The 24,968-nt window shown below is 35.3% G+C and overlaps 2 protein-coding genes and 1 pseudogene across 2 annotated transcripts; all 3 read left to right on the plus strand.

Moving 5' to 3' along the window:
- The first annotated feature begins 3,447 nt into the window (after positions 1-3,447).
- Positions 3,448-3,666, plus strand: LOC147913425 (keratin-associated protein 19-3-like; annotated as a pseudogene).
- A 5,159-nt stretch (positions 3,667-8,825) lies between these two features.
- On the plus strand, positions 8,826-9,032 carry LOC106801668 (keratin-associated protein 19-5-like). Its single transcript, XM_014786807.2, has one exon. It carries the CDS (start codon positions 8,826-8,828, stop codon positions 9,030-9,032), a length of 207 nt encoding a protein of 68 aa, XP_014642293.1.
- A 4,552-nt stretch (positions 9,033-13,584) lies between these two features.
- LOC147913426 (keratin-associated protein 19-3-like) lies at positions 13,585-13,791 on the plus strand. Its single transcript, XM_087417841.1, has one exon. The coding sequence runs from the start codon at positions 13,585-13,587 to the stop codon at positions 13,789-13,791; it is 207 nt and encodes a 68-aa protein (XP_087273967.1).
- Positions 13,792-24,968: the final 11,177 nt, after the last annotated feature.

Genomic DNA, 24,968 nt, shown 5'->3' on the forward strand with positions numbered 1-24,968 from the left:
ACACAACAGAACAGATTCATCAACCCCAAAACTGATGCATATCTTGCAGAGTTAAATAGGTAGAGTGTGACGTACTGAAACCTGTTTGATTTATTTGTAATTTTATAGCTTCAGCTTGACTTAATGAGAATGAAATATTCAAATTATCAACTGTCTTTAATGTTTTTATTTTTTTGGTGAGGAAGATTAGCCCTGAGCTAACATTTGTTGCCAATCCCCCTCTTTTTGCTGAGGAAGATTGGCCCTGGGCTAACATCCATGCCCATCTTCCTCTACTTTATATGAGATGCCTGTCACGGCACGGTTTGATGAGCAGTGTGTATGTCCATGCCCGGGATCTGAACCTGCGAACTCTGGGTCGCTGAAGTGGAGTGAGCGAACTTAACCACTATGCCACCAGGCCAGCCCCAACTGTCTTTTATTTTTATAATGATCAATTAAAATGGAATAAGTTCTGAATAAAACAAAGAATTAAACAACACTGTGTGAGGTGGTTGAAAATTTTTAAATTAGCACCAAAAAACATTAAGCATAAAAGAAAAAGATGAATAAATAGACTTCATTATATTATAACATTCAGTTCCTATATAGACAGAATTTTAAAGTGAAAAAATATAAAATCACATACTAGGTGAAAATATTTTCAGTACATAAATCTGACAAAACACCAATACCCCAAAATGTAAAGAGCTCTTGCTAATCAACAGTAAAATATTGATTAAACAAGCTCAGTTAAAAATGGACACAATACCTGAACAGGGACTTCTAAGTGGCTTATAAACATATGTAAAGGTGCCCAATGCCATTGCTTATCAGTTAAAACCAGATTAAAACAATATACAGATACTACTATATACCCACAAGAATGATCACATTAATAGAGTCTGAAAATGACCAGTGTGGGTAAGGATATGGAGCAACTGAAACTCTCAGATTGCTGGTGGTACTGCAAATTTAACACCTGTGTTGGAAAATCATTTGGCAGAATCTACTGAAGCTAAATATATATATAGTACATATATAGCAATTCATGTCCTATGTATACTCAAGGTAAAGGAATACCGAGGACTACAAAAAAGATGTCTATTCAAAGATACATACCAGGTTTATTTATATTAGTCAAAAAAAAAAAAAAAAAGAGAGAGAAGAAAGACAAAACTGCTCAAATATAGATTTACCAGCACAGAATAATAGATAAATTGTGCTCTTTTCATACAATGGGCTACTTTGCAGCAATAAAACCAACAAAACTAATGCTACATGCAACAACAAAGACGTATCTCACAGAGACATTGATGTATAGAATAATTCAGGGGAGAAAAAGTGCTGGTATACTGTATGATTTCATTCATGTGACATCAGAACAGGCAAACTTCCAGGGAGTAATACTGACTGGTAGGGTCAAGAGAGAAATTTGGGGAATTTGAGTGTGATGGATCTAAGTGGTCTGTGAATAAATGCAAAATATCATTAACTTGTATACTTAAGACTCTGTATGCTTTCAACAACACCAGCAATAAAAGCAAATGAAATGATGTGTTATATGTTTCCCTAAAGCAAGAAAGCTATTTGAGCCAATCACCTCTTTAAATCCTCAGATGCATTCATAGAGTTATCCATGTCTACAGAAGACATGATCCTTACCTGGAAGGACCTTAGAATGCATTTATCCATTCAACACTTATTTATTGAGTTTCTACTGCATGCTAGTCATTGAACAGCAGTCAACAAGTCCGGTTGGGAAAATGCATCATTAGATAATTGCTTCTAAACTCACCAAAAGCTGAACAGTGTATTTGAAGTCATAAATGGTTAACAAGAATTTAAATGTTTAATTCAAGTTAAGGTCATATCTAGTAGGGCTTAGCCAGGATTCAGGTCAGCCTTGGGTATAGGTGATCAACATCTTGGTGTAAGCTGAAGAATTTTTTGTCTTCAATTAGCGTTTTCTTTAGTCTGTCTTTTTATATTATACCTACATTTTTGGAGATCCTGAAGATATTTCCAGTGTTAGTTTCTTACTGAATTTCACAGGGTCTTTGGAGATGACATATATTCTCAACATCTAAGATCTAAAAATATTTAACATTTAGTAGAGACTAGTTAGGTATTTTATGAAAGGAAAAAAATGAACACAATTGGCAAAGAGAATACAAAGGCAAAAATATTATGATAAAATTATGATATATATATGGAAGAATTTAAGGAAGGATTGGGCAAAAATGGATGGGAGACAACGGGAAATTGTATACATATATCACTATTTCACCCAGTCCCCGACCCTAATGGGAATTGGGAAGAACTGAGGCAAAGTGACATTTGAAAATAGATTGAATGAGAGGAGAAAGGGAAGAAATGATGTCTATAATGACAGCAAGGCAGACATAATCTATATTTTTGATAGCAGTTTGGACCTTGCCAGAAAGGGAGTAGGGTGGAAAAGGAGGAATTTTGGACAGTTTTTAAGGCTGCTTATGAAATAGATTTTTGATTATTGTGATTTGCCTTTAATACAGTCACGCTTCACTTAACAATGGGGATCTCTTCTGAGAAATGTGTCGTTAGGCGGTTTCATCATTGTGCAAACAACATAGAGTGTACTTACACAAACCTAGGTGTCATAGCCTACTATCCACCTAGGCTGTATGGTACTAATCTTATGGAACCACCATCGTATATACGGTTGCTCATTTACCAAAATGTTGTTATGTGGCGCATGACTGTATTTGAACAATATTGCCCCATGTTGTTAATCCAAATGTTTTTTATTTTTCAAACTAGTATGCAAAATAAAAAAAAGAGATGCTTTGGATTGCTTATGATGGCCAATGTTATAAAATAATAGAAAAAGAAAGGCTGTTTTTCAGTTTTTTTTCTCAAGTCTTATACTGGTGTTCACAGTGGGTGAGCTGATGCCTCCAGCCTTTCAAATGTTTCTTTAGCTTTGGAAGAGAGACTTCACTATGTGGTATTAGATGCCTTTGAAAGGACAAGATAAACTGTAGACCTTTGAATTTAATAATTCATTTCCTTTAATTGTAAATGAAGAATAACAATTCAAGGAAAGCCAGAGATGAAGCAATACTTAATTTTAAAACACAACACTATCAAGGGTGTTATGTAATATGCCTGACTATGAAAAATTCTATTTAGTTTGGTATGTCCATACTTTGAAGGTAGAGCAATTCCTTCTCATAAAAGGGTGCAATATGTTTAAGGGACAGCATGACTAGACAACAATGCAAGATCAAACATTTTAATGAGTTTGAGGGCCTTTTCACGTCAGAATTGTGTCAAGTAGGGGTAATACATAGAAATACACACAAATAGGTGGCAGGTGTTTCATCACATGTTCTGCTCAGGGTATACAAGCATACCTGTGCAGTTGTTGATATTCACACTCAGGATCTTGCCTTGAACAGGAAACCAATCACTACCCCTGACACCATGAGTCGCTACGGCAACTACTTTGGAGGCCTGGGCTCTGGCTATGGCTGTGGATGTAGCAGATTCCGCAGACTGGTCTCTAGCTTTGGCTCCAGATTGGGCAGCTTCTGCAGACTGGGCCATGGAAGCGATGGATTTGGCTCTGGCTAAGGGAGCTATGGATATGGCTGCTTTCACCCATCATGCCATGGAGGATACGGATTCTCTGGATTCTACTAAACTACTGCTTCAGTAACCCAATGTCTAGAATTATAAAAGGACTGTCCAAATCTGAGCTCAATAACTGGACAACCAAGATCATGTTGGGGTTATTTGCACAAAAGTATTTAGCCTCTCAGAATTTTAGATAATTTTTCAATTTATGCCTATATCTCCATTATAATCCTAGAATCCTCTACTTTTGATTTCATAACGGATTGGATTATCTGTTCACCTTTCAATAAGACATTAAACTTGGAAACACAATATGGTTTTTGTTTTGTTCATGAAACTAGATTACATGGAAGTGATGATAATTATATTCTACTCAACAGTCAATGAGAGAAGATGTCTTCTTGGCTGATAATCAATTTTTGTTCCTATACCTCACAAAAATGCATACAGATAGCAAAATTGATAGACATAAGGGCGAACGATTCTAGACAGAAATGAAAAAATATTTTAAAATGGTTAGTGATTTAATATTTTTCAATATTTTGCTTTTATTGAGATAATATTCAGATTTGTCAACAAAAACCAATTCCATTTTACCATATCTATATATTTATCTATCAAATATATGTGTTCTATTCAATTAAATTCACATTTCTCAATTCAGTCCAAATGCATAATGAATTCTTCCATTTGTTCAAAATTTGTTTATTTGGCTTTTTTATTGTAAGAGTAAGCAAATGGCAATAGACCAAACAATATCACTCGGCTAATTATGAAAGTAAACCACCTTTCCAAGAATTTTTGTATTTTGTATATTCTCACCCTGTGTTTCCTACTCTTCTGCACATTTCATTTGACATCTTCGTCAAGCAGCTGACCTATAAGTCAGTGATGAATTGGGTTAAATTTTTTTTATATTAGGACATTTAATTCAAAACATTTTAGCTAAAAATTTTCAGCTAGCTTTCCTGTTTTTTTTTTTTTTTCCTTGTGAAGAAGATCAGCCTTGAGCTAACATCCACCAATCCTCTTCTTTCTGCTTAGGAAGACTGGCCCTGGACCAACATCCATGCCCATCTTCCTCTACTCTACATGGGACACCGCCACAGTATGGCTTGACAAGTGGTGCGTTGGTGCGCACCCAGGATCCGAACCGGTGAACCTGGCCCGACCGCAGCGGAGCATGTGCACTTAACCGCTTGCGCCACCGGGCCGGCCCCTAGTTTTCCTATATTCTGACTGTATTTTCATGGCTTGACATGGCGGTCTTCTTCACCATCACCATCATATTAAAGAATTTTGCAATCCAACAAGGGAAAGAAACAACAAGACGTAATTATGAACTAATTATTTTTAGCTTAAGCTGATGAAACACACAGCTGAATCCAAAGAGCATTCTCATAAATCTGAATTTCATTTAAACCACTCGCCTGATAAAAATGGGCATTCAGATAATAATATAAAATTAAGATATTTTGTTTGAATTCAACAAATATGTTTGATTCAGTCAAATAGTAGCCTCATAAACTTGCCAAACTGGAACAGACATTAAATGACAGCAGGGCCTGCACCTCATCTTGCAGGTAAAAAGTCAAACAAACAAACGAACAACAAACTCAGAAAAGCAATTGGCTTTTAAAGAGTTATATTGGCTCTAGTGACAGAATCAGGACCACGACCAAGGTCTTCTGAATCTAGGCGCCATGATACATCCTCCTTTCTCAGTGTTTTCTCCCCTCTACTCAGCATCCATCAACACAGCTGAATTTATGGGACATGTGAAAGAAGATTCCCTCTCTTAGATAAAATCACCATTTCTATAATAGTTTATTGATATGATATAGAGAATTGAAATTCTTAATTTCAACGTTAGTTTTATCTAGATTTCACCTATGTCTATATGCATATCTGTCTATACGCATACGTATATCTATATATCAAAAGATCAAAGTCGTCTTTTGAAAGGCACCGACTTACTTAGTCTACATGAAGATAAACTTGTCCAGCCATCCATTATCACCTACCCTTTCAGTCAATCCAATCTGGGTGTTTTAGAGACTCAGTGTAAAGAGCAGATGAGATACAGTTGTGTGACTTTGTTATTTCACACTTAATCAGGTAATAGTTCCACAGTCTATGGGTATGGCCTTAAGGGCTAAAAAAAACAACAAGTTATCAATGTCATTAGATTGAGAAGCATTGTATATGACACTCCTAGTTAAACACATTATCATACTTTTACATTCTGTTTTATGATTTAATTAATTTTTGTCTTAGTTAAGGGAAAACATTTTAAGTTTATAGCAGAAATGCCCTTAACTTCCAAATAAAAGCTATAATTTGGCCAATGGAAGATTATACTTTCACCATTTCACACATCAACACAGGATCTGAGCCTCACAATCAACTCACCGTCTTTTGCAGAAAGCTCCCAAAAACAGAATGACAAAGAATTGTCCTGTCTTTGAGTCCACTGAATTAAGAGAAAAACAAAAAACTCTCAAAAGAAATACACATTTCTCCCTTTACAAAGATAATTAGTATCCAAAGGATATTACTATTGTTCTATTTTGTTAACTCAGAAAAAAACAATAAAAAAATTTGGTTCATTTATTTCACAACTTTTTGTTCTTAATGATATATATACATATATCACTATTTTCTTCTTTGAAAATACATAAATCAGGGCATATTTCATTATTGAGCTTTTTTTTTTAATTTGTAAAATGTATTGGTTTTTATCCATGTGAACATGGCTATCTGCATCAGAAATAAGAACTTAAATCAGCCCTTATCACAGTCAAACAACCCAGCAGACTTAACCTCATGGGATTCTTAAAACTATTAGAACTATTTGTGATTGTTTGGCTTCAAAATGACTTGTTGAGAATGAAAAATTTTGCCAACTGTTTACTTTTTCAGAATGAAAAGTAAAGATAGAATAAATTTTGATAAGGAGAAAAAGGGATTAAACACCCAAGGCAAACATTAGGTTAAATATCCCTTTAAAACCTGAAGGCCATTTGAGTCTATATTCCGTCTTAGAGAATTACCACAAGTTGTGGCAGACAGAATTCATTCTTTCATTAATTCAACAAATATTTTTTGTTTGGAAGAACAAAGAACAAATCCAGTTGGGAAAATTTACTATCGAATATGTTACAAAAACACCAGCACAAAAAGATATATGCCCCCCCATGTTCATTGCAGTATTATTTACAATAGCCAAGACATGGAAGCAACCTGTCTATTGATGGATGAATGGGTAAAGAATATATTTATATTTATATTTATGTATATATACACAATGGAATATTATTGAGCCTTAAAAATGGAACTCTTGCCATTTGCAACAACATGGATGGATGAATGGACCTTGAGGGCACTGTTCTAACTGAAATAAGTCAGAGAGAGAAAAACAAATATCATATGATCTCACTTATACGTGGAATCTAAAAAAAGCAAAAAAACCCCTGAGCTTACAGATGCAGAGAACAGATTGGTGGTTGCCAGAGGCACGGGGTGAAAGGTGGGAAAAATGGATGAAGTGGTCAAAAGGTACAAACTTCCAGTCATAAAGTAAATAAGTCATGAGATGTAATGTACAGCATGGTGACTATAGTTAACGATACCGAAAGTTGCTAAGAGGTAGATCTTAAAATCTCACCACAAGAAAAAATAATGTAACTATGTATAGTGATGGATGTTACCAGACTGATTGTGGTGATCCTTTTGCAATATACACAAATATCAAATAATTATGTTGTACACTTGAAACTAATATAACGTTATATGTCAATTATATCTCAATAAAGAGTGTTATTTAGAAGGTCCAAAACAAAACAAAAAAAATAAAACGACGACAACAAAATAAAACAAAGTCCTCAGTAACGTCTTTAAAGTCACGTAAAGTAAACATATCAGTAAAGAGCCAAGTCTAAGATAGGGTCACATTCCAGTGGGGCTTAAACTTGGGTTTGGTTTCCTGTCTTTACTGAGGGAGCTGAGAAACCCGCGCAAACGGGCTGATCAGCTTCATATCCTTGTCTCCTGCCTCAGTCATTTCACCGCCACACATTCGTTTTTGAGGATTTTCAAGGCGTCAGGATTCTGAGAACCTGTTAAAAATATTGTATGATCGTTAAGAACATAGAAATATTTTGTAGACATTTAAAACCTTAATGAATAAGTAATAACTTAAGAAAAAATATTTGCTGATTGCCTGAGAGAAAATAAGGGGGTGGGACCCATGGAATTGGTAAGGAAAATAGAAGGACAAAAATATTAGGATAAAATTAGAGATATGAGTAGAGGGATGAAATATTGATTGGAAAAAATGGATGAAAACAAAAGACCTAGCTGGTGGAAGTATGTATTGGGAATGAATGTAGAATAAGATTTAAAAAGAGATTTGATAAGAGAAGTGATATACGGGTTATGAAGAAGAAAAAATGTTAACTGTAAAGCATGGAGCCAAGATCATCTACATTTTTAGATAATTCTTTGGGTGTAGCCCACTCAGGAAAAATAGGTAATGGTGTAAAGAGAATATTTTTGAACAGTTTTCAGACTGATTATAAAAATGAGTTTGTTCTTTTGGATAGTCCCTCAGTTTCTAAAACAAATTTTACTATGTCAATAAACCGAAAGGATGTTTTGTGAGCTGATATATAAAATCAAAATAGTTTTCTTTTGTGTGTGTGTGTGTGTATTCAACTTGAGATATAAATTTGACATTTGAAGAATTTGATGGATTTAAGAATTTTAAACTTGATTAGTGTATTTGAATCTAGATGGAAGTAAGATACAACAATCCAAAGAATGATAAGAATATGAGAAATGAGAAAATATTTAATAAGAAAACACCATCAAATATGAATGATGCAATGTGCTTAGTAATGGAGAGTTCTATTTAAGGAATTTTTATTTTGTGACTTTGAAGACAGACTTTTTTCTCATTAAAATGAACGAATGTAGTGGTTCAAGGGTGTTCTAACTATGCAGCTAAGCAAGCTCAAAAATTTTAATTAGTGTGTGCCTCTCCTGTTAGCAAACGTATTAATGAGTTGCCTCAAGTAAATGAATAATTTGGAATGACACAATAGAATGGTGGCCTATTTTGTCCCATGTTCTGCTCAGGGTATATAAGCGTATCTGTACAGATGTTGACATTCACACTCAGGATCTTGCCTTGAACAGCAAACCAACTCATCACTCCTGACACCATGAGGCACCTCAGCAACTACGACGGAAGCCTGGGCTATGGCTTTGGAGGCTTCAGTGGCCTGGGATCTGGCTATGGCTGTGGATGTGGCAGCTTCCCCCAACTGGGCTATAGAGGCTTTGGATTTGGCTCTGGCTTTGGAAGCTACGGATATGGCTGCTCCCGCCCATCATGCTATGGAGGTTATGGATTCTCTAGCTTCTACTGAACTACGCTCTGGTAATGCAAAATCTGTTACCATGAGTGGATTTGCCACCACAGTCTTCAATCAGTGGACTGAGATTACCCTAGGCCTATTTAGCAACCTGAGAATATCAGAGAATTTATTAATGTAAGCATGTCTGCATCATGTCTACTGGCATCCTCAGCTTGGGCACTAACAGATGATGTATGTTGAATACCAGTAAATGACTTAATTTGAAATAGAAAATATGGCTTTTTTGGTTTCATTTAACTCAATTATGTGTACATAATTAGAAATACAATACACACAATTATATATTCATGTGTACATACATATTAACATATAAAAAAGAATTCTAGTTTGAGAATTAGTAATTCAAAACAATAAAATGTTATTCTTTTTCTTTATTTTAGTCACATAACTTTCAGAATTGAATTTGACAGCAAAAAATCAACTACGGAGTTTTAAATCTATATGCATTTTAAGGAATATAATTATTTTACATTTCATATTTTATTTATTTCTATTTCTTAATGCAGTTCAAAATTTGGAACTAATCCTTTGCCTCCTTCAAAAATTTTGATTTTCTCCATTTATTTGTTTTAAAAAGGGGGGTGTTAGATGTATCTATTTATGGTTGCTAAACATCCGTATCATTAAAACTGTAACCAGAGCAAACTTTCTTTCCACAAATCTTATAATGCATGTTTCTAAATTTTTAGAGAAAGCAAACTGTTTTTCTATGAATCTTCAAATTATATATTATCTTCCTTTATTCATAATCTTCTGCTTTCATTTAGTTTGTTATGCACGTAAAATAAGACAGACCTAAAAGTCATTGATAAACTGGAAAATGAAATGTGAACTTTGTTCATTCAACTCACTCATCTCACCTGTTCTCATATGGGGACACTGTTCTTCAGCATCATCGTCATTATTATACTGAAATATTTGTAATCCAGTAAGAACAATAAACAGGTAGAAATATTATCATGAGGCAAAACATTGTGTGGTTTCAGCTGAACAAAAGCACCATTCAATAATTTTTAAAAAATTATATAAAGATAAATTTCAGTTAAACATAATCCCTTCAAAAATGACTATTTTATTGGCAGCATAAGAAATAAGGACTAGAATAGGTAAAATACTGGATTTCCTAAATTGTTTTCATTAAACTAAATGATACCTTCAGGTAATGATATGAACCTAATGATATTTGGTGTAAGCTGGACAAGCGTAATAAAAAAAGGACAAAAATGAAATCATGGAATGAAAGACTGAAAGGTACATTAAAACTCCATAATGCCACATCATAATATTGCAGGCAGACAATCTCAGAATAAGTGATTTTCCCTGACAATTAGTAGCAAAACTAGGGTCGGACTCCCGCTGTCTTAACCCTCAGGTATTCAACTATACTATGCTGACTCTCTCTTTATGTATTTTCACCTTGAATGTCATCAAATAAATCATTTTGAAAGTTCTGGCCATGGTTATAAGAAGAGCTAAATTATCACAACTGATTTTATGGAAATTGGTCCCTTTACTTAGATTAACATCTATGTTTCTTTAACATTTTTATTGTTCTGATATAGGGAATTGTACCTATCAATTTCTAGTTTGTCTGCTTTTGAATATAACTAAACAATGAGTAATGTTAAAACTCAACTCTAGGGGCTGACCAGGTGGCATAGTGCTTAAGTTCACGTGCTCCACTTCGATGGCCCAGGGTTCATGGGTTTGGATCCTGGGCGTGGACCTATGCACTGCGCATCAAGCCATGCTGTGGCAGCATCCCACATACAAAATAGAGGAAAATTGGCACAGATGTTAGTTCAGGGAAAATCTTCCTTGCAAAACAAACAACCAAACAAACAAAAAACTCAACTCTAGGTAAAACAACAACAACAAAAAACCCATCATGGCCTCTTCTTTCAGTCAATGCTATCTAGGGGTTGTATGCAGCATCGCATAGGCTGAGCTGCAGAAACAGAGCCAAGCTGTTCCAGTGAAGGATTAGACTAGGTAGTTTGACCCAGTAGAACAAGATTTCTATTTTCCTTTCATTTGCGTTAATATCTCCAGGGACAGGTTCCATGGGGCTGACAAGCAGTAATCAATACAATTATTACTACTGTTGACATTCTTAGTACAATCAATATTATCATAATTTTGTTCTGTTTAAGGTTGTATTGATCTGTACCTGAGGTGAGAGAAAATGTTTTGAATTTATAACAAAATTCTGCTTTACTTCCCTAGAATATGTGAGAACATTTTTCATTCCTCCAGCAATCAACATGAATAGAAACCTGGGTCATGAGTTAAAACTTTTTTAAAAATAGCAATGATCCAAATCTGCTTTTGACCCACTGAATGGACAGAAAAATAATAACCCTCCAAAGAAATTCCAATGTGACTTTGTCGTTTGTGCATATAGGGGAAAAAAACAGTTTTTTTCCATATTTTTCAAACTGTTTTTTCTTGTTTTTACAGCTAATGGACATTTATAAGGGATGAATACCACAGTCATGTGTTTTCTTCTTTGAAAACACATTTAACATTTATTGTTATCGAAATTTTTCACATGTATCTAATATTATTTCTATCTATAGAGACAGTGTTATGCATTTAAAAAAAACCGCCTTTAGTCATGGTCACATGTTCTGACAGAGCTGTATGAGAAGAGTGTGAAATACTTAATGCTATGTAATTTATTCATACTTCTAAATGATTCACTAAAAATTAAAATATTCATTTTATCAATTGGTGATTTGCTGAAATGAGGAATAAAAATGGCATGAAGTTTGGTTAGAGTAGTATGAAGATGAAAGGCTACTATTAGGTTAAATGCCACTCTGAAACCAGAAAGGCTGCTGGAACTCATGTCAACCTTAAAACATTTCTTAGAATAGCCAATGAGTTGCTCAGGTTATGATATGCATGATCCTTGTTTTAATGTCAAAGTCATATGATTCTTTCAAAAAATATTGTGGAGCACCAGCAAAATGCTAGGTTTTGTTTAGATACTGTCAGGTCAGTGAACAAATCCACTGAAAAAAATGTGTCATCCAAATATGACTTATAAATCTAGGCAAAAGCTTAGCAATATGGTTCAAATCATATAATACAAGTTTCTTGAGTCCCAAGTTTCAAGATATGGGCACATTTTCACAGGGCTTAATCAGATATGGGTCAGCTTTGGGTATTGATAACCGACCCTCTGGGCTGAGATGAGGGACTCTGGGAATACCAGGCCAACTGTCTCCAAAGAGTGTCTCCTTATTCTCTGTTCTTTTTTTACAGTTGTGCTATACATTTAGAGAATTTTTTAAGTATTCCAGTTTGTATAATATTTTTTAAAATTTCAGATAATTTTAAGAGCTGAAATGTGTTTTAAACAAGTAAAATGTTATCAATATCTTAGAAAGCTCTAGTTCGTATCTTAGGAAAGATGAGTTAGAAATTGCCTGAAAACAAAAAACGGGCAGAGACTAGGCAAAGAGAAGACAGGGGCAAATGTATTATACTGACTATGACCATCTAGATGGAAGGAATGCAGTGTTGATTTGAGTATATAGGTTGGAGCCCAAACCATTTTACCCACTTCACACTTTTTCCTGGATGTAGTAATGAATCATGAAGGAAGGAAGTTGGGTGCAGTTTGAAGAGAGATCTGAAAAAGATATGATACATGGATAAATGATGGAGGGTAGAGAAAGAGAAAAATGGTGTATGGAGGCAAGTATAACCTGCATTTATGGTAGCAGTGAGACTAGAACTTATTCTGGAGAGAGAGCCCAGCATATACAAAGAGAGCTGTGGGAAGGCTTCCCATGAGGATTTTTGATCACTGTGATGGTCTCTCTACTTCTGACTCCAATTCTGCTATGTTTTTAAACCAAAACAAGTATGGTGCTGTGTAAAGCCAAAAATAAATCTATCAATTGTACGTGGTCAAAGTTCTAAAACTCTAGAAATCAGGTGAGCTTTTGTTGTTGTTGTTTTCTGCTATACACAGAAGGTGAACCAAATCTTTCTTAATTTAAGGTGTCCTATAAAGTGAGGTATAACCTTTGCTTCCCATGTTGCAAAATATGTGTCTTTTGAAGAAACTGATAAATTTAAGAGCCTTGACTTTGATTATTTCTCAATATTTTGTAGAATCAATTACAACCACTCTCAAATACCTGTTAATAGAAGATATTTAATTAGAAATTCAACAATATTTAATGTAACTGATGTTAAGTGACTGGTCATAAAGAATTCTGTTTAGGGTTTGGTATGCCTATAGTTTGGAGAAACAGCAATTCATTATAACAAAATTAAAGCAACCAGCTCAGGAACAACCTAACTAGGTGTCCAAGCAGGTTCGGACATTCTTAATGAGTGTGATAAGGGGACCATAGATTAATGAGTTGTCTTAGGGAAGGGTAATTCATGGAATGACACCAAAGGAGGGGCACGTATTTTACCGCATTCTCTGCTCAGGGTATATAAGCATACCTGTACAGATGTCGACATTCACACTCAGGATCTTGCCTTGAACAGCAAACCTGTTCTCATCACCCCTGACATCATGAGCCACCTCAGCAACTATTACGGAGGCCTGGGCTATGGCTTTAGAGGCTTCAGTGGCCTGGGCTCTGGCTATGACTGCGGATATGGCAGCTTCCCCAGACTGGGCTATGGAGGCTTCGGATTTGGCTCTGGCTTCGGAAGCCTTGGATATGGCTGCTCCCGCCCATCAGGCTATGGAGGATATGGATTCTCTAGCTTCTACTGAAAACTTGCTGAAATTGGATGTAGAAGGAAAACCTCCAGATTTCTTTGGTCTTATCGTGTTCTTTCATTCCCAAAACATCTATCTTATTTTCTCCAGGATCGATTGACAGCTATTTATCAATGGTTAAACTGCTTCTATGAATATTTGGTGCCTTTTTACCTCCAGAACCTACCATCCAAATGCATATTCAATACGTACAACCATTCTAGTTTGATATCCTCATTTTGGTTTAGTTTTCTTGCCACCATTACTATGATGTCAGCTTTCTGGCAAGATTCTAGAGAAAACTTGCATTTTACTTTTGTCTAATGAATTGATTACTCACAATATAAATAGTTGTGTTATTTTTGATGTTTTTATTTTTATTATTTTAACATCTTCTTTTGCAACTAATATAAAATTTTACTTATGAAGCAGGGAGTCTGTGGCTATGTGGTGTAGTATGATGCAAATGTTTCTAGTTCCCCATATTATACAAGCTTGAGCACATATAGGGTGTCATATTAACACTAAATGAAAATAACTTCCCCCTGTCTACTTAGGATATCAGCCCCATCAAATGTCCCTCAAGTGTTCATGGACTCACTAAGAATTATGTCATTCTCATACATACATTCAAGTACATTCTTCAGCATGACATTACTGTTGGCTGAATATCTTCTTTTTATAAAAACAATATTTTTTAGAGTAGTTTTAGGTTCACAGAATAATTGAGAGGAAGATATTGAGATTTCCCATATACTCTCTGCTCCCACACACCCACAGCCTCTCTCACTATCAACATCCCCCACCAGAGTAGTGCATTGATTACAATTGATGAACCTACATTGACACATCATAAACACCCAAAGTCCGTAGTTTACCTTAAGGTTCATTTTTGGTGTTGTACATTTGATGGTTTTGGACAAATATACAATGATATGTAACCATCATTATAACATCATACAGAGTATTTTTACTGTCCTAAATATCTTCTATGCTCTTCTTATTCATCTGTTCCCCTGCTGAATCTCTTTTTGGTATCACTGATCTGGCCAACCATGCTTTTGTTTTTTTCCAACCTTTATCTTGGAGCAGGGGAGGAGATTGGGAAGTATCACTCATTTCCTGGGCAGGAACTACACTTCTATAGTTGGCATCTACTGAGGGCCCTTGTCCCTTACAAGGCTGATCCACCTACCAGTGCCATGATGCACTGGAACCCAGCGGTACAGTGTTCTATGGAAAATAGGGGTGGCGGGGCCTTTTCTGATTTCTTTTTGTACTCTATTAGAGGGCTCTTAATAATCTATAGATCTTCTCATGAATAGATGCTGGTACAAAGTCAAACCTTAGTAACACACAGATGCTTTACTGATAAGAGTCTCTCATGGTTATCAACTCCGGCTCCATTACTCAGTCAAGGTCAAGGAACCTGGCTCTTTCTTCCTTCAAGATTTATTCTCTCTCAGAAAATTTTTTAGTCTCTCCAGAGGGACTTTCCTTTAGGCTTATTCCATCAGTTCACCACTTGGAACAAGCCTCTTGGAACAACAATGAACACAGACTGATTCCCCCTCTAGAAACTCACTCAGCTGACTTTCAAAGTGGTCCAGAGCAGCCTGTTTCACTAGTTTGTCCAACATGGCCAGACATGTGTGAACCAGTTAAATTCATCCTTAGACCCCTACTACTTACCTCTTGAGAAACTCTTATTATTTTTCTGTAAACCTAAAGAAGGAACATTACTATATGAACAATTTCCCACAGAAAAACCATTACCTTTTTACCTACAATGTAGTTTAGATTTCAATTCAGAAAACCAAAAAGAGAAGCAAAAGGAAAGAAAAAAAAGAGAGAAGAATTCGTAGATCAAGGGCCTGGTGACTTATATAGAGTATGCCTTACATGTTTTTGTGAGGATGGCATGAGAACCAGAGTGAACACATGCCCAAGTACTATTAAACTGGAAAGCATCCATTCAAAGAATCTCCAGCAGATCCTCTTTGCATGTATTTAGTCTTGCTAGTGATACATAAATCTTAGTATGTTCTAAATCCCTGGGATAAAACAGAAGAGTTCTTGAGATAATTACTCTATGCTTTAACCAAAAAGTGCAGTGAAATGATCCCTGTAGATTAATAATAATGATAATGGTAGTTACTATTCTGTATGATTTACATCTTGGATTTTTCATTTTCCATCGTCTAAGATTTAACAATATGTGAACTGATTTGAGCACTTACATATGCTCTATAAGGGCTGTAAATATATATAAAGCTTGCCCTGATGAACATATAAAAACATTTTGAGCCTTTTAGAGAACCATTACTTAGAATATATAATATGTGATTGCCCAACACAATTGTCTCCAGAGAGACAGTATACCCTACTAAGTATGACCTCGTACCATACCTATTAGGTTTAAATGCTGGCCTTATTTGAAGGTCTTTTTGATTTCTGATTTGAACTGTCCAGATGCTATTAAATTTGATTTGTGCTCAAACATAATTAGTGATTCTCCTGAGTGTCATGGCTTTTAGAAGCATATTGCAAAAGCTATGGTTATGTTCTTGCTTAGACTGTTAAAGAATGGGAAGCTGGGAACGTGAAACACGTTGCTAAATTGAGGTCACTAAATAGTCCTTTTGGGAAAACTTTTGTTTACATTTATTATATCAGTAAGATTTTAGAATGTACATTTCTTTTGAATATAAGTAGGGGGGAAATCTCCTGATAAAAGATGTGAGTCCTGGGGCCGGGCTGGTGGCACAGGCGGTTAAGTGCGCACACTCTGCTGCAGCTGCCTGGGGTTCACGGGTTCGGATCCCGGGTGCACACCAACGCACCGTGTGGCAAGCCATGCAGTGGCAGTGTCCCATATAAAGTGGAGGAAAATGGGCACAGATGTTAGCCCAGGACCAGTCTTCCTCAGCAAACAAAGGGGAGGATTGGCAGATGTTAGCACAGGGCTGATCTCCTCATAAAAAAAAAAGAAAAAAAAAAAAGATGTATGTCCTAACTTTGAAGAAGGCATAATAGTGTTAGGTGTACCCCCGGTATACTAATGAACAGAGATTGCATAATTTAGGATCCAGGATTAATATTAAAAGATAGAATTGGAGGGAGAATAATGCCTTGAAACATGAATACAAAAAGTAAAATTTCTTACCTCCACTGAGAAGTGTTTTAGAGATATAATCATAATCACATCTCATTACTGAACTCAAATTGGTCATAGGCAATTTAATGATAAAAATCAATGTAAAAACCCTTTAATTAATGAAAAATTATCTATTAATATGAAAGAGTAGTTTAGTAAATATTTTATCATATATGTGCATAGGATAAAAATTCAATATACCTGATCAATTTTCAACGTCTGAATAAAAGGATTTTTTAAATATTTTCAACAAATGTAATTGCTGTTCTCCAAAATATGGAGGACAGGGGCAAAGCTATGGCTCTATCTATGGCTCTAGCTATGAACTTGGAGATTCTGAGGCTTAATATTGTTATATATTTAGTTATGTTTCTGCCAAACACCTTGATGTGGGCTATAGAAACCCAGAACACATGGATTCTATTGTCCAATTGGTTGATAATGGCACCATGTTCCATACAGTTACTCAGGTCAGAATTTGTAGAGGCTTTCTATGTCTCTTCACTCATCTTTATAGCCAATTGGTAACTGTTTTGTACTACATTCTTAATGTATATATCTCACTTTACCCAGTTTTTAAAGCCCATAGTCATCATTTGTCACTTAGACTATGGCTATATCTTCTCATCTATTTTTATCTGGTTTCTAGGACTCAAACCCTCCCCTTATCCTTTAGTCCCTTTGTTAAAGGCCTTTCGTTTAAAATGGCTCCTTATGTGTCTTGGGATGACACAAAATGCCATTATAGAGAAAACAATGCAGCTCTCAATGTGCTGATGTAGAAAAAGTCTAAGATAATTCAGTTAAAAATCTATTTGCAGAAGAGCAGGGACCATAGAGTTTGTCCCCCAGATATGAAGCTCAATAAACACTGACTGAATTAATATGTGTAATTACCTAAATAATCCATAATCTTTCTCAAATATTTGTCTTTATCCTAGCTGTTCCCTCACCTCAGATAGTATGCTCTTCACTGTTCATAATGAGATCCTACCCATCTTCAAAAATCAACATAATTATTATCTCTGTTGGGATGCCTTCCCTTATCCAACAAGGCACCTGACAGCATCAGGTACAAATGCCACTTCCTGACTACCTTTTTGGATCTGGTCCCTTATACAACTTTTTCCTTATAGCGCTTATCACCAATGGGTGTTAGATATTTGCTTCTTTATTCACATAGTGTGTGTCTTCCCCAGGAAATGTAAACTCCATATGGGCAAAGACTCAATCTTTTTAACTTAGTGCTGAATCTTCAGTGCCTAGAGCAATGCCTGATCTATAGAAAGTATTTCATAAAATATATACCAAGTAAATCTATGATAGCACCAATCGATTAATTATTTATTTATATACCACATTTTCCATTAAATTAGGAATCCTTTTATTATAATAATATGATTCTATTCATGAAATTGAAAAAAATAGCTTTTATTTTCATTTTAAACATCATGCTTTATTCATCTTTTGTATAGATATTTACTAACCATTTATCATATGCTAGGCATTCTGCTTGATACAAAGGCATAACCATAAGCCAACATCAATGTAACTAATAATAACTTTCATTTAGTGTGTACTTACTTTACCTGACATTATCACACCTAAACTTCAGAATTTAAGAGATAGATATTCAGACGTAAAAGCAGAAATTGACAGTAACACAATGATAGTAGGAGACTTTAACACTCCACATACATCAATGGATAGATCATCCAGACAGAAGATCAATAAGGAAACATTGGCCTTAAACGACACATTAGACCAGATGGACTTAGTAGATATATACAGAACATTCCATCCAAAAACTGCAGAATACACATTCTTTTTGAATGCATATGGAACATTCTCCAGAATAGATCACATATGAGGCCACAAAACAAATCTCAATTAATTTAAGAAGACTGAAATAATATCAAGCGTCTTCTGACCACAACAGTATGAAACCAGAAATCAACCACCAAAAGAAAATGGGAAAAGCCACAAATATGTGGAGATTAAACAAAATGCTACTAAACAACTATTGAGTCAATGAAGAAATCAAATGAGAAATCAACAAATACCTGGAGACAAATGAAAATGAAAATGCTACATACCAAAATCTGTGGGATACAGCAAAAGCGGTACTAAGAGGAAAGTTTGGCAATAAAGGCCTACCTGAAAAAACTCAAATAAAAACTCTAACAATACACCTAAAGGAACTGGGAAAAGAAGAACAAACGAAGCCCAAATCAGTAAAGGAAGGGAATAATAAAAATCAGAGAGAAATTAAATGAAATAGAGACCAAAAAGACAATTGAAAAGATCAATGAAACTAAGAGCTGGTTCTTTGAAAAGATAAACAAAATTGACAAATTTTTTAGTTAGACTGGCCAAGAAAAAAAGAAGGCTCAAATAAATAAAGTCAGAAATGAAAGAGAAGAAATTACAACAGACACCACAGAAATATGAAAGATTATCAGAGAATACTGTGAACAGCTATACACCAACAAATTGGATAATCTAGAAGAAATGGATAAATTCTTAGAATTATACAACCTTCTAAAACTGAATCAGGAAAAGAGAATCTGAATAGACCAATCACTAGTAAGGAGATCAAAACAGTAATCAAAAAGATCCCCCAAAACAAAAGTTCACAACCAGATGGCTTCCCCAGTGAATTCTACCAAATATTCAAAGAAGATTTAATACTTATCCTTCTTGAACTGTCCCAAAAATTGAAGAGGAGGGGAAGCTTCCTAACTCATTCTATGAGGCAACATTACCCTGATGCCAAGACGAGATAAAGACAACACAAAAAAGAAAATTACAGGCCAATATCACTGATAAACATCAATGCAAAAATTCTCAACAAAATATTAGCAATTCAAATACAATAATACATTACAAAGATGATACACCATGATCAAGTGGGATTTATTCCAGCTATGCAGGGATGGTTCAATATCTGCAAACCAATCAGGATGATACACCACATTGATAAAATAAAGAATAAAAATCACACAATCATCTCGATAGATGCAGAGAAAGCACTTGACAAGATACAGCATTTATTTATGATAAAAACTCTGAATAAAATGGGTATAGAAGGAAAGTACCTCAACATGATAAAGGTCATATGTGACAAACCTGCAGCTTGCATCATACTCACTAGTGAAAAACTGAAAGCTATCCCTCTAAGAACAAGAACAAGAAATGATGCCCACTTTCACCACTCTTATTTAACATAGTATTGGAAGGTCTAGCCAGAACAATCAGATAAGAAAAAGAAATAACAAGGATCCAAATTGGAAAGAAAGAAGTAAAACCATCACTATTTGCAGATGACATGATTTTATATATAGAAAACCCTCAAGAATCCACCAAAAAACTACTAGAAATGATAAATGGATATAGTAAAGTAGCCAGGTGCAAAAACAATGTACAAAAATTGGTTGTATTTTTATACACTAATAATGAAATAGCAAAAAGAGAAAACAAGAATACAATCCCATTTACAATTGCAACAAAAAGAATAAAATGTCTAGGAATAAATTTTACCATAGAAGTGAAAGATCTGTACACTAAAACTTTAAAACATTTTTTTTTTTTAAATTTTTTGTTTATTGCAGTAACATTGGTTTATAACATTGTAAAAATTTCAGGTGTACATCATTGTACTTCTATTTCTGCATAGATTACATCATGTTCACCACCAAAATACTAATTACAACCCATCACCACACACATGTACCCAATTATCCCTTTCACCCTCCTCCCTCCCCCCTTCCCCTCTGGTAACCACCAATCCAATCTCTGTCCCTATGTGTTTGTTTATTGTTGTTATTATCTACTACTTACTGAAGGAAATCATACGGTATTTGACCTTCTCCCTCTGACTTATTTCACTTTGCATCATGCCCTCAATGTCCAACCATGTTGTCACAAATGGCTGGATTTCATCGTTTCTTATGGCTGAGTAGTATTCCATTGTGTATATATACCACAGCTTTTTTATCCATTCGTCCCTTGATGGGCACTTAGGTTGCTTCCAAGTCTTGGCTATTGTGAATAAGGCTGCAATGAACACAGGGGTGCATGTACCTTTGCAAATTGGTGTTTTCAAGTTCTTTGGATAAATACCCAACAGTGGAATAGCTGGATCATATGGTAGATCTATCGTTGATTTTTTGAGGAATCTCCATACTGTTTTCCATAGTGGCTGCACCAGTTTGCACTCCCACCAGCAGTGTATGAGAGTTCCCTTCTCTCCACAACCTCTCCAACACATGTTGTTTCCTGTCTTGTTAATTATAGCCATTCTGACGGGCGTGAGGTGATATCTCATTGTAGTTTTGATTTGCATTTCCCTGATAGTTAGTGATTTTGAACATCTTTTCATGTGTCTGTTGGCCATCTGTATATCTTCTTTGGAGAAATGTCTGTTCAGGTCTTTTGCCCATTTTTTAATTGGGTTGGTAGTTTTGTTGTTGAGATGCATGAGTTCTTTATATATTTTGGAGATTAAGCCCTTATCAGATGTATGGTTTGCAAATATCTTCTCCCAATTGTTAGGTTGTCTTTTCGTTTTGTTGATGGTTTCCTTTGCTGTGCAGAAGCATTTTAGTTTGATGTAGTCCCATTTGTTTATTTTTTCTATTGTTTCTCTTGCCCGGTCAGATGTGGTGTTTGAAAAGATGTTGCTAAGACTGATGTCGAAGAGCGTACTGCCTATGTTTTCTTCTAGAACTTTCACAGTTTCAGGTCTTACATTCAAGTCTTTAATCCATTTGGAGTTAATTTTTGTGTATGGTGTAAGGTAAGAGTCTACTTTCATTTTTTTGCATATGGCTATCCAGTTTTCCCAACACCATTTGTTGAAGAGACTTTCTTTTCCCCATTGTATGTGCTTGGCTCCTTTGTCAAAGATTAGCTGTCCATAGATGTGTGGGTTTATTTCTGGGCTTTCGATTCTATTCCATTGATCTGTGTGTCTGTTTTTGTGCCAGTACCATGCTGTTTTGGTTACTATAGCTTTGTAGTATATTTTGAAATCAGGGAGTGTGATACCTCCAGCTTTGTTCTTTTTTCTCAGGATTCCTTTAGCTATTCGGGGTCTTTTGTTGTTCCATATAAATTTTAGGATTCTTTGTTCTATTTCTGTGAAAAATGTTGTTGGAACTTTGATAGGGATTGCATTGAATCTATAGATGGCTTTAGGAAGTATGGACATCTTAACTATGTTAATTCTTCCAATCCAAGAGCACGGAATATCTTTCCATTTCTTTGTGTCTTCTTCAATTTCTTTCAGAAATGTTTTATAGTTTTCGGTGTACAGATCTTTCACCTCTTTGGTTAAGTTTATTCCTAGGTATTTTATTCTTTTTGTTGCAATTGTAAATGGGATGGTATTCTTAATTTCTCTTTCTGCTACTTCATTGTTAGTGTACAGAAATGCAACTGATTTTTGTATGTTGATTTTGTATCCTGCAACTTTCCCATATTCGTTTATTACTTCTAAAAGTAAAACTTCAAAACATTTTTGAAAGAAATCAAAGAAGACACAAAGAAATGGAAAGGTATTCCATGCTCATGGATTAGAAGAATTAACATAGTTAAAATGTCCACACATCCTAAAGTAATATACAGATTTAATGCAATCTCTAACAAGGTCCCAATGACATTTTTCACAGAAATAGAACAAAGAATCCTAAAATTTAAATGAAACAGGAGAAGAGCCTGAAGAGCAGAAGCAATCCTGAGAAAAAAGAATAAAGCTTGGAGTATCACACTCCCTGATTTCAAAATATATCACAGAGCTATAGTAATCAAAGCAGCATGATACTGCACAAAAACAGACACACAGATCAATGGAACACAATTGAGAGCCCAGAAATAAACCCACACATCTATGGACAGCTAATTTTCAACAAAGGAGCCAAGAACATACAATGGAGAATGGACAGTCTCTTCAATAAATGGTGTTGTGAAAACTGGACAGCTACATGCAAAAAAATGAAAATAGACCACTATCTTACACCAGACACAAAAATTGACTCACAATTGGTTAAAGACTTGAATGTAAGACCTGAAACCATAAAACTCATAGAAGAAAACATAGACAGTATTCTGTTTGACATTGGCCTTAGCAGTATCTTTTCAGATATCATGTCTCCTCAGACAAGGGGAACAAAAGAAAAAATAAACAAATGGGATTTGGGATTTGGGATTACACCAAATTAAAAAGCTTCTGCACAGCAAAGGAAACCATCAACAAAATGAAAAGACAAACTACCAACTGAGAGAAAATATTTGCAAATCATATATCCGATAAGGGATTAATATCCAAAATATATAAAGAACTTATACAACTCAACCACAAAAAACCAAACAACCCAGTTAAAAAATGGACAGAGGATCTGAACAGACATTCTTCCAAAGAAGATATACAGATGACCAACAGGCATATGAAAAGATGTTCAACATCACTAATTATTTGGAAATGCAAATAAAAACTACAATGAGATATCACTCCATGCCCATAGGAATGGCTATTATTAAAACGACAGGAAATAAGTGTTGGAGAGGATGTGGAGAAAAGGGTACTCTCATTCACTGCTGGTGGGAATGTAAACTGGTCCAGCCACTATGGAAAACAACATGGAGATTCCTCAAAAAATTAAAAATAAAATTACCATATTATCCAGCTATTCTACTTCTGGGTATTTATCCAAAGAACATGTAAGCACTAATTCAAAAAGATATGTACCCCTAGCTTCATTGCAGCATTATTCACAATAGCTAAGACTTGGAAACAACCTAAGTGCCCATCAATGGATGAATGGATAAAGAAGATGTGGTATATATATACAATGGAAGTCTACTCAGCAATAAAAAAAGATGACATCTTGCCACTTGAGACAACATGGGTGGACCTTGAAGGCATTATGCTAAGAGAAATAAGTCAGATGGAGAAAGCCAAATACCATATTACTTCACTCTATATGTGGAAGATAAAAAACAACAAGAACAACAACAACAAACAAACACATAGACACAGAGAATAGATTGGTAGTTACCACAGGGGAAGGAGGGAGCAGCCAGGACAAAAAGGGTAAAAGGGCACATGTGTATGGTGATAGGTGGCAATTATACTTTGAGTGGTGAACATGATGTAATCTACAAAGAAATTGAAATATAATGATGTACACCTGAAATTTATATAATGTTATAAACCAATGTTGCCTCAATTAAAAAAAAAAGAGATAGCTATTGTTATTCCAGTGAAATAGGTGAAGAAATTATAGTTTGGAGATCTTAAATTACTTATTCCAAATCACACAAAAATGAGTTATGAGATAATAATACCCAATGATAAATTAAAAAGTAAAGAGTTTTCAACCTAAGCACAAGTTCGTGTACCTAAGCACACGTAACAAAGATGATTATAAGAATTCTTGGGCCAGCCCCGGTGGCCTAGTGATTAAGTTCAGTGTGCTCCACTTCAGTGGCTGGGTTTGGTTCCTGGGCATGGACCTACACCACTCTTTTGTCAATGGCCCTACTGTGGTGGGGGCTCACATACAAAAAGAGGAAGTTTGGCAGTGAATGTTAGCTCAGGTTGAATCTTCCTCAGGAAAAAAAAAAAAAAAGACTTCTACTTGCATGCTACCTTGACATTGCTGCATGACAACCACAAACCTCAGTGGTATTTTTAATTGGTTTAATGCTTATCCATCTGAGAGCTGGGGGAAGTGAGATGGCCTTGCTGCCGTCACTAGCATGACTGGGAGTTGGCTGCTTGTTGGTGTGGGTAAGTGGGTGATTGGCTCTGTTCCACATGTCTCTCATTCTCCAACAGGCTAGACCAGATGTGTTCTGATAGAGACGGCAGGCGTATGATAGCTAAATAGCTACCTGCAAGGATATTGGACATTCACACCCAGAACTGATACACTATTAATTCTGTCTCATTTTATTTGTCAGAGCATGTTATACAGCTGAGTCAAGAATCAGAATGGGAGAACACTACACAGTCATAAGGCAAAGAGAGTAG

This window comes from Ceratotherium simum, chromosome 27, assembly GCF_057802395.1.
Source record: "Ceratotherium simum simum isolate JZ-2026a chromosome 27, ASM5780239v1, whole genome shotgun sequence".
NCBI classification, from domain to species: Eukaryota; Metazoa; Chordata; class Mammalia; order Perissodactyla; family Rhinocerotidae; genus Ceratotherium; species Ceratotherium simum.